Source organism: Aristolochia californica, unplaced genomic scaffold (genome assembly GCF_029961685.1).
Source record: "Aristolochia californica isolate CCGP_79_NKW_82.1479 unplaced genomic scaffold, dmAriCali1.0.hap1 SCAF_16, whole genome shotgun sequence".
NCBI classification, from domain to species: domain Eukaryota; kingdom Viridiplantae; phylum Streptophyta; class Magnoliopsida; order Piperales; family Aristolochiaceae; genus Aristolochia; species Aristolochia californica.
Window position 1 is genome coordinate 3,310,860 of NW_027181837.1, and position 16,131 is coordinate 3,326,990.

The following is a 16,131-nucleotide window of genomic DNA, read 5'->3' on the forward strand; positions in this document are numbered from 1 at the left end:
CATCCCTATATACTACTAAATTGGACCCCGAAGGCGAATAATTGCATCCTTTTGGGCTACTCTCATACTAAAAAAAATAGTTGAGTGTTGTTGAACCAAGAGAAGACACTTTAACTTCTAAAAAAAATTGAACTGAGTGATGAATATTGGACCCGAGGGCTGCTACAAGGATTTCTCAAAAACAGAAGGGTGAGTAAACCAGTAACAAATGTTACTTCCACACTTATTGCATCAGTGATTAATCTAGACACGAAACCAAGAACTAGAAACCAAGAACTAGCCACATTAAACCAATTGATTAGCAACCAATGATAGAATATAATACTCTCTTGTTTCTAATATGCTCCACCTTACTGCTGTATTGATTGGTGTCTTAGAGATATAATTACAGAACTAGAACAAGTTCTAAAACCGAGCTTAAGGCAAGAGCAGTCTGTAGATACTTTCCTCATATCAAGAAGTAGCAAAGGAAAGATGAGTCTTGTTTTGGTAAGTGCATATCTTAGAAGTAGGAAGTATCTTTAGCTTGATCAAGATATCAGATTATCATAGGAAAGTTTCTGGAAATAGAAGTTTCAAAATATTTTATCTGGGATACTTTCCAGATTTTGTTGATTTAAACCAGAAACTTTCTACTGATAGATCTTGCCTTAATTAGCAGCACCTTTGAATATGGAATTGTTTCCAAATAGAAGAAATATCATACCAATATGCCAAATTTAGAGAAGCTTCAGAAAAAGAAACTCATTTTTTTGGAATTCGTCCAGATCTCTAAAGCACAAAAAATGAAGAAGAAAACTACATACAATGAAGCATCAAGAAGAAACGAAATTCCAACAATTCAGCATTCAATATTCCAACACTTCAACCAGTAGTACTAGATTAAACTACTTGTTTGTCAAGTTTGATATCATCAACAAGCCATACCTTGCTATGAACCAAAAATCAAAATATGTGGCATCAACAATAGAAATCGAGTGATGAGCAGTCACTACCATGGGCTGGATCTTGAGGGATTAACAAAAAAAATATGGATTATGTGCATCATAGTAGCAAAGAATCACGTCTTCCAAAGATAATACGTCAATAACCAAAAAAAAAAAAAAAACTTATCTAACTACCACGGTTAACTGCTCTATTAAGACCACCATACCAAATTTTTTACTCCTTGTACTCAACAGAACAATAGCAAGCATGGCATCCTGAAATCACTTATATGATACTGTGTTGATTTTCAAGATTCCATAGCTTTTAAGGTCTTCAACTTTAAGGTAACGAAAGAGAGAAGCAAGAAGGAAAGAAGGGGATGACAAAGAGAAAGAGGGAGAGAAGAGTTGAGCACGCTGAGGAAAAAAAAGAGGAAGGATTAGGGTTGTGGACTTGTGTACTAACCCTCCCTCTTAAGTTTTATTTATAGATATCAATAATAAAAAAAATTACAAGTGTACCCTTCACCCTAGCAGGAGTGAATAAGGGACAAATACAATTGTATAATTAAGTTATCCTTATTTAAAATATTCTTAAAAATAAAAAGAATTATTAATTACTAACTATCTGTCTCTAAATATATATTATTAATCAATCCTGTATGTGGGATAATATTTTTGTTCCATTCCTATTTTTTAAATTGCTAGATAAAATAATAAAATAAATAATTGAGTAAAATTTCTATACAAAAGTTTCCCTCTCTCTATAGCTTCTGGGCTTGACCTTCGTGGACCCAGACAATTAACCACCCATTTTCATAGGCCTAATATGATAATCGGTCCACTGCCATGGCTCAGGTTCCTCTCTAGATGGGCTGAGTGGGCTTTGTCGTCAAGTCATTTGCTGGAAAGTGGAAATGGAGGACTGCTGCGGCCACTCTACTGCTTCTGCAACTTGGCTCCCTTTGAACTGAACCAGTAGTTTGGTTCTCGTCGTTCTCTCAAAAATGGCCTATTCGCTTTCGCTTCTGAAACAAATTCCCTTCTTCGCTCTCCGTTGTCCTGTCCCACGCGCCACTTCTCGCTGTATCCTCCTCTTTTTCTCTCCCACAAGAAGGGCGTCAAGCGAAACATCTTTGCCTCGCGATAATGTTGCTCCTGCGGCTGCGACGGCAGACTCTGCCGCCACCTGGGGAGATAAAGACCCGCTAAATTTCTCACGGTCGGAGCACCCTGACTACCGCCGGTGGAAGGATAGAGAGGAGGAAATACTTAAAGATATCGAGCCCGTAACTTTTCTAGCTAAAGAGATTATCCATTCCAAAAAGTAAGGAATACTCTGTTATTTTAGACATTCTTAGTTGCTCTTCTACTAAATAGTTTAAAGTTGATATTTTGGCACTTTAGAGTTCTCTAATTAAAAATGGGTTGTTAGATTATTAGTGCTGGAAAAGTATCAATAAACCAACTTTGTAGGGCATAAATTCCTCTGGTTTTTAATCATAGGGGTCACACAATTGTTCTTCAACAAATTGAGTATCTTCAAGTAATCAACTTTTTAGTTTATTTTCTAAAGAAACTCTTTTGATTTTCATCTATTAAACTGGAGGGGGTTAAGGAAAATTTGTCGACCTCAATGATTAAATTCGAAAAGTTCTGCAACATTTCACTGAGTGCTTATCCATCATTAGTTGAATTTGATTTCCATAATAGTTCAATATTTCGAATCCTGTCTTGGAGGAGTATAAATTCTAGATACATGTTAGCTACGCAGAAGAATGGAATCAGCCCCCTGTCCTAGATGAAGGAAGCCTGCTATCTTGTTGCAATTCTTTTATAAGTTGTCAATTTTACAAAATGGTGGCAAGGCTTAGCTTACTATGTGACTTGCACTGGAAATGATTGATGCATCATGTTGAAGCTACTTTTAGAATGGTGAGTGTTGATATCTGCGAACCTTGTAGAAACTGATGACCTTCTGAACGGTCGGTTGATTTACCAAATGGGGGAGGTGAAACCCACTTTTAACTATAAGTGAAAATTTTCAGTGTCATATGCTTTGTTTAGAACATAAAAAGATTGCATTCTCAAAAATGTTGGAAAAAACTATAAAACATTAGAGATAGAATTTGCAAAAGGTCTGTCATAAATGCAAGTGTTAGACTATCCAATTAAGATACCAAACTCTGATTCTGTACAACTCATTATAAGCCCTACACCGATATAAGTCTGACGAAGCTTTGATGATGATGATGAGTCGTAGACCTGTGCTGGTTGATCAACTTCTCGTCGTAGCGCATTCATCCATCAGAAACAGGATTTCTTATAAAATTAGGAGCAATTTTGTTTTTTTAGGTCTTAACTTTGTTTTTCCATGTGGAAGTTGCTAAAGTTCTGTCTGAGTTTTAACCCAAAATGGCTAGCTGTAGTTAGGAAGGTCTGTTCCTAACTAATAAACATAAAATTTGTGTAATCCTAGATCTTTTGTGGGACTATTCTGGCACTAACCCGCATGTGTGAGCCATCTTTATGATGTCTATACTTGGACAATTTTTGTGGAGGGGCTCTGATGCAATGTTAATATTCTGCCCAAGTCCTTCCCAAGATAACTAGCCAAAGTTAGGAAGAAGTCTCTTCCTAACTGATAAGTACAAGATCATTGTGATCCTGAATCTCTAGGGTATTATTCAAACAAGAGCTATAGCACATAGTTCTTCCCTGGCTAACTACTGAGTTTGCCTAATCACTTTTCTCTTATTTTCTCTGTGCTTTCATCACATCCTTCCTCGTTGTTCCTCCATTTATGGAGAGTTTTAAGGACCATTCACATGCAGGCCTATGAAGAGAATATCTTTGGTCATGCCTAGTTGGATTGGGACTTCTGTTCAATGGCCACAATAAGGGGTTTCTAGTGTGTGGTCTAGTGTTCAAATCTCATTGGGGAAAGGGGTGTAGTGAGCATGTCAAATCAACTTTCAGAAAAAACAATTTTTTGTCATGCTTGCAAATGAACCTTTTGAGGCAAAATTTAACTGAAAATTCTACTTTCTTAAACTACGCAGTGGCATGTGAAATTAGTGTTTCTTCACAGCCCACATTAATTACAATGAAGAAGAGAACCAATAAAAGTAGATTTTTTGGGGCATGTTTCTCAGTTTATGTGCAAGAATGATATTGTGATGTTATGTGGCTACATTGTGTGGCTCTACAGGAAATTTCCACTTTGTCCTTAAGCTACAAGCCTACTACTTGTGGTGAAAGAAAACATTTGTTGCCAAGCATAAACCAGTTGGATGTATAATTGAGGAACTACTTACCATACTTTTGTTTGGGTGGAGGTGCAGCCTATTTCAAAGCCTTCAAATAGTAATGGCTCCTTTGCCTTCCCCCCTTTTGTGGAAGGTGATTTATGGGTGGTTATTGGTTGGTGTGTTGTTTTTCCGAAAGTGCATATATTGGTTGGTGTGTTGATAGCTGAATTCCACCTTGGCCCCTTGACTTTTTTAAGAGTTTCAAGATATTGCACACTCTCTTCGAGATACATTGCTTATCATAACTTGTGCGCTATCATTAGATTACCCTCTTGCTAGAAAGGGGTCAAATTACTAACATAATTGTGTCATAGTTTCACTATGTGTTGTTGCATTTTCTGGCTTCCCCTTGTTTTTACTGTTGGAGTTTAGCTTTCTTGGTAGCTTGTTTGTTTTTAAGCAAATTCTAATAATTCAGAAAAGTTTTGTTTGTATGTGAAATTTGTTAAGTTGGTTCCAAGGTCTATCCCAAAATGACTGACCAATTTAGGAAACCTCTTTTCTAGCTAATAAACTCAAGATCTTTGTACTCAGTAATCCATGTGGGACTATTCCTTAACACTCCCCCTCACGTGTAGACCCTCTTTTGTGGCTCTACAAGTGGATAATTTAGAAGTAGGCAGTTTTAGGTGTAGGCCTTCTTTTGTGGCTCTACAAGTGGATAGTTTAAGTGTAGGCCTTCTTTTGTGGCTTTACAAGTAGATAGTTTTTAAGTGCAGGCCCACATATGAGTACCTGCTTTGATACCATGTTAAATTGGGTCAAAGGCCCTATCCCAAAATGATTAACTAACTTAGGAAACCTTTTTTCCAGCTAATAAACTCAAGATCTTTGTACTCAGTAATCCATGTGGGACTATTCCCTAACAAAATTCAATAGTTTGTTAGTTAAAAACCATATTGGATTCCACTGGATGACGTGAGTTTCTGGTCTCACACAAATTCACTTTTTTAGATTTTATTTTTCTTCTATTACACTATTTTTGAGGGAGAGTATTTGATTATTGCTAACTTGATAGCAGGTATATGGATGGTGAGCGTTTAACAGATGAAGATGAGAAAGTTGTGTTAGAAAATCTTCTTGCCTATCACCCACATGCAGAAGATAAAATTGGTTCTGGACTTGACTACATCATGGTAAGATGCATTTAGAAGAATTTCTTTTCTCCTTTTTGTCCCATTTATTTACTTTGTTTTCATTTCTGTTTTATTATGAATTCTTTCAGAGGTAATCTTACTGTTATGTGCATCGAGCCTTTGGCTCAATGGCCACATTGTGGTCTTGAGTTTAAGCCTCACCACTCTCTGAGGTACAACACTCAAAGCAAACATAAAGAAGTATAGCACTTGGTCTCACTAGAACCTTGTCACAGTATGTTGGGGTTGGCAGGATGAATCCTTTCCTCTATTTGGATGTATCATTCACTAGATCCGTTTTTTAGCCTTCTGTAAATCTTTCCTGTGTAGCCATATTATTTCGGCCTTCCTCTGCTTCTTGCAGTCCATCAACTGATATTTTCAAGGTCATACCCGGAGATGCAGCTGTAGAGTTGTCTCATCTGACATATCCAAACAAGTTTGATGGCTTTCTCTTATTTTCACATGTATTTTTGGACTTTTCTCGGTTTCCCAGTTCCTCTACATTTCAGTGTTTAAAATTTAGGTGTTTTTGGTTTTCTTGGTTATAAGCTTAATTTCTTATATAAGTATTTATGTACATCATGAGCAGTGAGGAGGTCCCTAAAGCCCAAAACAACAACCAAAAAACCCTCAGACAATAGCTAATCCTCCGACTGCTCTGCATCGGATCTAAGGAGTGAGTACAAGTGCCAATATTTGCATTCTGACCCCCTATGGTTTGTTGAGTTTATTTGCTTATGTTGAATTTCTGGAAAAGAGAAAAACTTCATTCACTTTATTCAGCTTGTAGAATCCTTCATGGTAGATTTTGTCACCTACCCTATCCTTTATACTTCTCATTCTATTCTCCCCCCTCAAACTGGGAAATAATGGCAATAATCCCAGCTTGAAACAAAAAAATAAGTTGTAATAAGTATCTCCTCCATCAAGGTGTCCCAAGAACAAGCACTCAATCGGACACAGACTTTCAATAAGTAAAAAATGTGGGGTTATCTATTTCTCTTTGCTTGTATCATGACTCTAATCCTATTGAGTTGGACAATGGGGCAGCTATTTTCTTAAAGAGAAATGGAGCTTCACTTATCTCCTCTCTTAGCCTAAGAACCTCCCGTTCATCCCTAGTGAATGGTTGATAAATACCAAATTCCTGCCTAGCATCCATCTCACCAGTAAACTCAGTTATGGACTTGTCCCCTTTTTGCATAGAGACGAATTCGAAGCACAAGTCATAAACCTTAGAGAGCTTTTGGTTTTGGCAAAACCTCTTCCCAAGAATGTCCTACATATCTTTTAGCAGCCCACGAAATAAAACTTGACTACAGTACTCTTTTAAATCTTTCTTCTGTTGAACTGTTCTTTGTTTCTGTCCTCTTCCCTTCCCTTCTCATGCTCGCTTCTTCTTTAGTGACTTCTGAACATATTTCACCTTTCTTTAATATTTTCTTTATCACTAAAACTTTGCGGGGACGTTCTTTACGAGAAGGAAATTTTGTGAATTTCACTGTCTGGGCTCAAATGGTAAGAAATATTGAGTTGAGAAAACAGTCTAACAATAAGGCTGTTTATTGGTCAGATGCTTGTGCTGTGTAATGGTGTACTTTTTGTATGTGATGATGCACCTATTCTGACAGTGTTACTCTGTGCATATTCATGGTAGTTTACCTGGTGATATATCCTACTTAAGCTGCACGGGCATGCCCTTCTTAATAAATGGGTTGAAGGCAATTACCTATTTGCTCCCCATTTTCAAGGCAGGAAGACTAGGACCAGCTGTTGGTCATATACTTGCATGATATCTCAGACCTCTTGCATCATTTAGTATGTATCTTATGAGATGTCATAGCAACTACTGCTTGTGGTTGGTTCTTATTTTCAGAGCAGCACCTGCATGAGCATTGTGAAATATAATTGGTGTCACTTGCTCGTGATCTGCAATTTCTGGAAGAGCATGCAGAATGATTTTGGTTAGTAGATCTGTTCAGCACCTAGATTTAGACATGGCCATCATTCTGCATTTTGTTGGACTATTTCTGTTCAACCACCAGAAACTGGCCCTATTTATTGCTATGAGAAATTGGGTAAATTTTCAATCTTTTACTATTGTATTTGGTGTAACAGGTTTTAAATTTTAAGATTCAATTAATTACTGGGTAGAAGTCCAAGATTAGGATATATAGATGAGTCTTGTATTTTCATTAAATGATACAGGATTGTTCTCTGAAATCTAGAGTTGTTTTAATCCGTGGTTGGTTTACTAGTTAGTCTTTTAAATTTTTCTCCCTGAGGTAGTTCGTAGTAATTTAGTCTTAACCTCCCATGATCACCCCCAACCAGGGAAAAAATTCTAGGTCCAAATTATGTTTTTTTTTTTTTTTTTTTTTTTTTTTGTATCTACTTTTTCTGAGTTCTAATTGTCGCATTAAGACCTGACATCCAGGTTCTCAATTCCCCGGCTTCATCATTTTAATCTTTTGATTCAATCTTAACGACAGGTTGATCGTCATCCTCAGTTCATGAACTCAAGATGCCTTTTTGTTGTACGAACCGACGGCATATGGATAGACTTTTCCTACCAGAAGTGTCTGCGAGCATACATACGTGAAAAGTATCCAAATTACGCAGAAAGGTTCATACGTGAACACTTCAAACGAAGCAGTGGCTGATTGCTCCACCCAATCGAGCTCGTGACTAAATTTTGAGAATATCATCATCTGAGATAGTCCAATTTACTCTCAACTAGTTTGCTCATCACTGAATCTGAGCTTTCTTGAAGTGCCTGCTTTGGCCCTGGGGCTACAAGAAAGTGATGCTAAGGTAGTCGAGTTAAATTGCTTCAGTGTATGGATTTTGTAATATTTCTGTTCATGAAAATTGAAACATGCTCTACAACTCGAATAGATGCAAATCACTAAATCCTGTTTTCGGTTTCATCTTTGCTTCGTTAGAGTAATTTGGGAGGTTTGTTGTTTTATGCATGGATATGAACCAAAAAAACCTTTCTTTTAATCACCAACAAGAATAACTCATTAAGATGCTCAGTTGAATAATAGTTTTCTTGGTATGATCAGAAACAGGAATCATGTCCACACTTCTAATTATAATTATATTATTACTACTATTATTAATTGTTATTGCCATTATTTTGAATGGAGTGCTTGAAGGGTGTTTTTTTTATTTCAGAGTTACAGAAGAACTGATTAGAAAAATCTATTTGAAAGCTCCTTGAAGATATAAATCTTTATACAATCCAGGGACATGAGAATCCATTATGATTCCAGAGTTGAATCTGACTGGCCCCAAAGTAACCTGATCTTCTCTGTCCACAGCGATTCCAGTCAAATTCATTCGTCGATCTATACAAGTCAACTCTGGAATTGGAACTGGAACCCATGATACAGCCACGCACACAAAGAATTATCCCATTCTCAGCAGCAGCAGCAAAGGGGAGGCATCATTGCATGCTTTCGCTCTCGTTCCCAGTCAAATTTACTGTGCCAGAGAGACTTCTATCGTCGTCTTCACTCCCCTGTCAAACAGGCGTCCTCCCAAAAGGCCGTCTGTATCATTGTTGCTCTCGCTTTCGAGGGGACAATGGTGACACCCCAACGCTCTCGGATCAACCGAAAAGCAGTGGATGACAACAACTTGACCTGCCTGCGATGGATTAATCGATTGCACCCTGCAGAATTGCTGTCGTTCCTCTCCATCCAGTAGTTGGATTGATATCGTTGAAATACCTAAAAAGAACACAAAAAGGCTGGATGGACTCGTGCAGCTGATAACTTGGGCATGAAGGGAATGAAGTGGCCGAAAATGGGATTTGATTAGAATCGTGTGATGCGTAGGAAAGCAAACCAGAGATCAGGAAGTTCGTCGTAGCAGCTTCTGGCTTTCTGTAAATGAAACAGTGTAATACTTCAAAAGTTGTCATAATCGAAGATTGTAAAGGCTAAGCAATATCAACTATGGAGATTTCAAACTATTTCGTTTGATTCTAATTGTGTCGGGTAATCTGAAGCTTTCAATTCAGAATTGAATGAAAGCAATCTGTGTCTCACTGAAGTTCTTCTTGACAATCCTTAACTCAAACAGAGGACTATGAGCTCAAATCTCAATTACGAGCTAATTAGAAACCCCAGCTTCTATTTAAACTTGCAAACTATTTTAGAGTTTACACAGCTACATGACACTGACGCCATGAATGGAGCCTATCCTTTGGTTGAAAGAAAGACATCTCCAGCAATCTAATTTGGTGGACTGAAGGGTTTGGTTTCCCTTGGGAGAGAAGAAGATTGCTCCTATGATGGCAATTTGCTAATAATGAAGTCTCCGAAAGTAGAGAGAGAATTAATGGGCATGTGGTGGATTGAAAGAGTGTTTGACCCAAATGATGCTAAGAGGTGTGTGGCATGCTTCTGTTTGATAACTTTGGCATTAATGTGTAGAGAGTGGAGAGGTAAAAAAAGAAGGAAAGAATCACTTTGACTGAGCATAAGGATGCAAAAGAAGTTGCCTTCTGGGCTGGATTCCACTCCTTTTCATCATTCCATGCTTTCTTCTCCTTCACTTCTCTCCCCCCTCCTGGAACCTCGAGCCCAGAAAAAATAAAAAGAGAAAGCCATGGAGAGAGAGAGCTCCATTTTCTTCTCTCACAATGACAGAGTAAATGACCCTCCCTCTCTCTCTCTTGCTTTCACAGTCTTTCTCTCTTTTCCTTCCCAATGCTCTCCATCTCACTCTGAGTCTCTTTTTCCCTGTAGACAGAAGGCAGAGTTTGGATTACAAAGCATCCGGAAATGGCAGATGCATGGGAAAATGCATTACAAAAGACTGAAGAATAATGCCACTCTACTTTCTGTAACTTCCTTCTCTACAAAATTTACTCACACTTGCCTTTTTCTGTTGCTTTTAACGTGACCCTCTCTGAAGCTATCGAAAAGATCAGATCCATTGTTTGTTAATCATATCCTTTCTTTTCGTTCTCATCGGAGCTCACCCCTCCCAAAACTCTACTAGTTACCACTAACTCAGATTCAGACAGAGAAACAACCAGACTCTTCTTTCCGTTAAAATAAAGCCTGACTGCACTGACGGGCTGCCGAGTTCTGAGACTCAGGCGGGAGAGCTTTCGAACATGACTTTCAAAAACAAACATTAATTTGGATTACCCAGATTCCCTTTCTTGCTAACAGATATCAGAGCCGATTCCCCAGTTTATGAGTCTCTGAGCAGTAAAGAAACGCTCCAAATGCAGAAGATGATGCATGATAAGCTTACAGAATATTGAGTTCCAGATGTGACTTCAGACCTACAAGCTCCATTTTAGTGCACCTTCGTGTACTGTTTCGAGTAATTATATTAATCTGTTGTCATAAATCCGTTTAACATCTGTTCTGATCAGTTAAATGTTTATCAAAAGTTATGCTTTTAAGTATCTGTTCAGTTACAAGTTTATAACAATTGCTGCCTTAAATTCACGGCCATTAAACACTGCACAGGAAGCTCATGATGGTTTCGACATTACTGCAGCTGTTATGGCGTAGGACACTTAGAATACCCTACTTGGGCAGTTTAGAGCTACAGAAGAGAACATATTGCAACAAAATGAAAGCATTTATAATTATCGCCTGAAACTCCATTAATGCTAAAAAAGCTTTAGTTCTGCTTCCATTACATCCGAACTGCAACAGTTCCATTACATGTAACAACACTGGCATTCATGCCAACTATCTGCAACATAAATTGCAAGGATTTACACATTTTGGCATTGGGTTCACCCTCACTAATGGAGCCTATCATTCTCTGTAACAATCTGGACATCATTAGCCAAAGTACACCATTTAATGCTTCCATGGAAACATTTGAAGGTTCTTTTCTTTCACTCTCACTTCGGCACTTTAAAGCAGTAAAGAATTGTGATAGAGGAGACAAGTAGGGGCTGGAGAGTTATTCTGTTGATGCTTGCTGAACTTCTCTTGGTTAATGAATGGATTTGATTACTAAAAGGGGGTCTAATGAAGTTTAAGATATGGATAATTGCTTTCTCCTGTAGTTTGTTTCAGGCTTTTAGCAGATTCTAACAGTGACTTGCTTTAATCTTCCCATTTCCATGGGACATTATATATCAGTAAAGTTTTCCACAAAAAGGAGGACTAAATTAGGGGCAGGACCCCTAAAATCTAAAGCCTAATACAAAACTATATCTGTAACATGGGCAACACTGCCCTAAACCAAGAACAAGAAATATAACTCTCCCTTAAAACTGTTCCATTTGTAACAAACAAGAGTACTAATAAACATATTTCTCTGATGGACTAGCTATCCCTTTGCCTCCATAATAAGCACAGTGAAAAAGTGTCTTTGCCTCTTCAGAAAGCACATTATTGACATTAATCATATATATAACAAGTCCAAGCTTGGTTACATAATGCAAAACTGTTTCTCTCAAGAGGTCAACCATAAGAAAAAGTTGATTTCAATGTCATAGTGGACTGGTTGTAGATTTAGAATGGGTACAAGGAGGGCCAACAATCATAAAGCAGGTGACACGTCTTTGTCCATTCTAGACATCTTTTCCACCAATTAGTCCTTACAAGTGTTTGAACAAATGCCACAGTGGGTGTAGATTTTTCACTTTTGTTTGGAATGATTGATCCATTAGTGAATAATGTTCATGGTTATTCTATAATCAGGTTAGTTAATGTCTCCGTTGGTTATAAATGCAAGAGAATCAGAAGTGTCTGGAGCTGAGCAAGTGAAGTAAAGTGGGAAGGATGGTAGCTCAACCATTAATGGTAGCAGTAGTGGGGGGCACAGAAGAACATAACAAAACAAAAATGGTTTTGGGGGCCAAGAGGGTACAGAGGCCATACACAACCCGATTTATTGTTGCTATTTCTTCAGCTTTTCTTTCTCCTCATTTAAAGGATTCAGTCCCTTCAATTTCCCTCTCTGGTTTTTGAAAAAATTCAGCTTCTGAGAAGAGAGAGAGAGAGAGAGAGGAACGTGAAAGACAATGTACGTCGTATGTCTGTAGCAGGGACAGGCAGACAAGACGGCGACATGAGAGGAGAGAGCAACCGAGTGGACCCATGAACAAACCCAATCTCTTTTCCAGTTTTCCTTTCCCTCCCTCGATCTCTCTCGCTCCCCCAAATCCGAAATCGTCTCTTTTTCACACCATGTATTGAGTTGTCATCTTCTCTTGGAGTGGAGCGTTGCTGGAAACGGGAACCTTCAAGCAGAAAGGCTTACCGGAGCGAATCAAAGAGGGCGATACTCGTGACTTTATTTATTTTTCAATCTGGGTTTGTTTCAGAACTGAACTCCACTACCATTACTAGACCAATTCATGCTTTCCACTAAATAAGACCGGAGGGAAGGAACAGTCCTGGCCTCCTGGACGCGCCCAGAAATGGAGCAGATGCAAGAAAATGGCTTTAAAGATAAGACCCTTTTCGGAGATTGAACTGATCAGTCGGTTTCTGTCCTCATTCAAGTGAAAATACAGGGAGGCGAGGATTAGAGCATCTGGATGATCTTCTTTTCTTTATTTCAAGCGGCTGGGATAGATAATGGGGCGATAGCTCTTTAATGTCAAACTCCAAAATTGCAACCTCAATGGGGAAATTCATGGCAGCACTCTCGCTTGCACTTCACAGTTTCTTTATTGAGGAAAACGTATCATCTGTTACAGAAAGGCTTTCACTGCTATTCCCTGTTTTGATTGTTACAAAAGCGAGTCTGGCTAAGTGAATGAGCTCCACTCGCCCATTTCTGTTGTAAATGCAACTGAAAGCATTGAGGGTCTTTGTACACGGGCAAGATTGAACCAAATTAGAAGGCCAATATGTGAAGAAGCAAACTTGGCTCAAGGAAATGATCAAGAAACCTAATATGAGAGGGAGGCCAAATCCATTACCCAAAATCATCTTTGACAAATTAGAAAATGATAACAAGGCCTTCAATCCAATCGAACAGGGCTGATCCAATACGAAAAATTATTTGTATGTTTCTCACGAAATAATTTTTTTCAACCCTCTCCAATCCAGCACGAAAAAGTAGGGATTAGAAACTCCCAAACTGAATCGACATTGTGTAACACATGAAGAGGTTTTTATCTTCACCCTAAACACTAAATGACCTCTTTATTTTCTTGTTCATGGGGTTGTTTTCATGGGTCCAGCTTGGTGTGTGTGCCATCAAGTTACAATCCTGCCATGCCAACTCAAAGAGGCCAAAAGCAAGCTAAAACTAAGAAAAAAAGGATTCTGTAATCTGTGACAAAAGAGGAGAGGGAGAAACAAACAGGAGTAAAATATTAGTCTTTATAATGTAGAAAGACAGGTGTGAGTGAGGTTGCAGGAGCATCCCGCTCGTCTCTCTAAATAAAATTCTCTATTTCTTTCCAACAGGACTTTCCCTGCTTCTCCCTCTCTCTGTCTCTCTCTTTCTGTCCTCTCTCCCTCTTTTGAGAGAAAAGGCCATGGACGCAGCCTGCTCCACCCTACAATGAACAAAGCCTTTCCCTTCTTCTTCTCGGAAGAAGATGGCTCAGCAAAGATCCAAGGACACCCTCTTCCTCGTCGACGCTCTCTACTGCGAAGAAGAGAGCTGGGAGGAGGAAGAACATGAGAGAGGGACTGACGTAGAGGAAGAGGAACCGGAGAGCCAAAGCAGTAGCTTTTCTCTTTTATCGGAGGAGGACCTCTTTTGGGAAGATGAGGACCTGCTCTCGCTTTCCTCCAAAGAGAACGAAGCTACTTCCAAGCTCCTCCAGAACTATCTCGCGGGCGACCCTTTTCTGGTGTCTGCCCGTAGGGAGGCTGTTGAATGGATGCTTAAAGTGACTGCCCATTATTCCTTCTCGACTCTCACTGCGGTTCTCTCTGTGAACTACCTCGATCGATTCCTTGCAAGTCTCCATTTTCAGAGGGATAAGCCATGGATGACCCAGCTCGCTGCTGTGGCTTGTCTCTCATTGGCTGCCAAGGTCGAGGAGACCCAGGTCCCGCTGCTCCTCGATTTGCAAGTAAGTTGATGGGAAAACAGTGAAAACAGAGTGATAAGACGATAAAAGATTGATTCATGATGCTGATTTATTGGAATGAGAAATTTATTTTGGTTTTCTGTTTTGGGGTGGGATGTTCAGGTGGAAGAGACGAAATATGTGTTTGAGGCAAAGACGATTCAGAGGATGGAGCTTTTGGTTCTGTCGACTCTCAACTGGAAGATGAATCCGGTGACACCGTTATCCTTCATTGAGCATATCATCAGGAGGCTTGGATTAAAGTCCCATGTCCACTGGGACTTTTTCAGGAGATGCGAGCGTCTACTCCTCTCTGTTATCGCTGGTACATTTACTTCTCTCTGTATTAAATTCATATACGATCTAAACATCAAAGTAGATCATACCCAGCATTTCTTTACCCTCCATTAATCACTTCCGTTCTGTCCATTTGTTACAGATTCGAGATTCGTCTCCTATCTTCCGTCCGTTGTTGCTGCGGCAGCAATGCTGCACGTAATCAATGAACTGGAGCCATGGAACCCTTTTGAATACGAAAACCAACTCATGGCGGTGCTCAAAATCACGAAGGTTAGAAGTACTTGCTATCGTTTTTATCTTGCTCGTCTACGATTTATTCGTCTTTACATATTCTGATAAAATCTTGTTCTTGTTTTTCAACAGGACAGAGTGGGCGGTTGCCTTCAGCTCATCCATGAACTAACTTCATCAGGAGGGCGAAAACGCAAACATCTGTCCAACGGAGTCATCCTGGATTTCGTCTCCGACAGTTTTAACGATTCGTGGCCATCGGCGGCGCCCTCTTCTCCGGGTCCAGTCTTCAAGAAAAGCCGATCCGATCACGAACAACTGCGATTGGCTTCCCTCAATCGCTTATTCGTCGATGTTATCAGCAGTCCCTGAAGTTCAAAAAACCTATCTGATTCTCTTTTCTTTCTCATGGGTCATGTACTCATCTCTCTCAGTTATGAATCTTCCTCTCGATCTCTTCTCCTAGACTTTGTCATATATATATTTTGAATATAAGAAAATTGCCCTCCATCTCTACTTTTCTCTCCGTGAAACCAGAAGTTCAGTCGAAACAAGAACCAGAGGAAAAAAGAAAAGGTGAGATGGGTGGCAGTTTACGTATTTAAGATGAAGCAACTTTCACTGTTCCATTTATTTCCAGTTGAATCAGTCTTTTTTCTTCAAAGCCTTATCAAGATTTCTCAGATGGATGGCAGCAGAAGCTGTGCTCTAAGTTCTCCTCGTATTTATGTATGTATGCATGCATGCATGCAAGGAACATGGATCTGCTTCTGTCTCTGTTCTCAATTGAACCATCGAGTAAAGAATCTAGAGAAGAAAAGAGGGGGAAGAAAATTCATGGGATTTGTTTGCATGTGAAGGCAAGAACAAGTTGTCGGCCACTGGTGCCTGGTTTATTTGGACTTTGCTGAGTTTGACCTCGTTCACTGCGCCCCCATCAGTGGCCAACTCATAAACCCTGATAATCTTTTTTCTCTAAAACCCAAATACCCAGAACGAAAAAGAAAAAAAAAATTACTTTCAACATACAGTATTCAACATCCGTAAAGACTAGAATCCTCCTGATAATGACATCCATGATTTTCAACTCATTCAGTACAGTATCCTTCCTTACTATCTTATTCAATCCTTCGTCTTTCTGTTTTTTACAGTCTCCTCTGAGATTCATAACCAATTTCCCTCGTTAAAACCTCCAT

The 16,131-nt window shown here is 39.1% G+C and overlaps 2 protein-coding genes across 2 annotated transcripts; both read left to right on the forward strand.

Annotated features, from left to right (window-relative positions):
* The first annotated feature begins 1,867 nt into the window (after positions 1–1,867).
* On the forward strand, positions 1,868–8,322 carry LOC137953896 (protein DCL, chloroplastic). The gene is made up of 3 exons (XM_068801445.1): positions 1,868–2,253; positions 5,259–5,373; positions 7,869–8,322. The coding sequence occupies exons 1-3, from the start codon at positions 1,934–1,936 to the stop codon at positions 8,037–8,039; spliced, it is 606 nt and encodes a 201-aa protein (XP_068657546.1). The 5' UTR covers positions 1,868–1,933; the 3' UTR covers positions 8,040–8,322.
* Positions 8,323–13,724: 5,402 nt separating this feature from the next.
* On the forward strand, positions 13,725–15,546 carry LOC137953455 (cyclin-D3-1-like). The gene is made up of 4 exons (XM_068800874.1): positions 13,725–14,407; positions 14,528–14,729; positions 14,844–14,974; positions 15,068–15,546. The coding sequence occupies exons 1-4, from the start codon at positions 13,925–13,927 to the stop codon at positions 15,305–15,307; spliced, it is 1,056 nt and encodes a 351-aa protein (XP_068656975.1). The 5' UTR covers positions 13,725–13,924; the 3' UTR covers positions 15,308–15,546.
* The last annotated feature ends 585 nt before the right edge of the window (positions 15,547–16,131 follow it).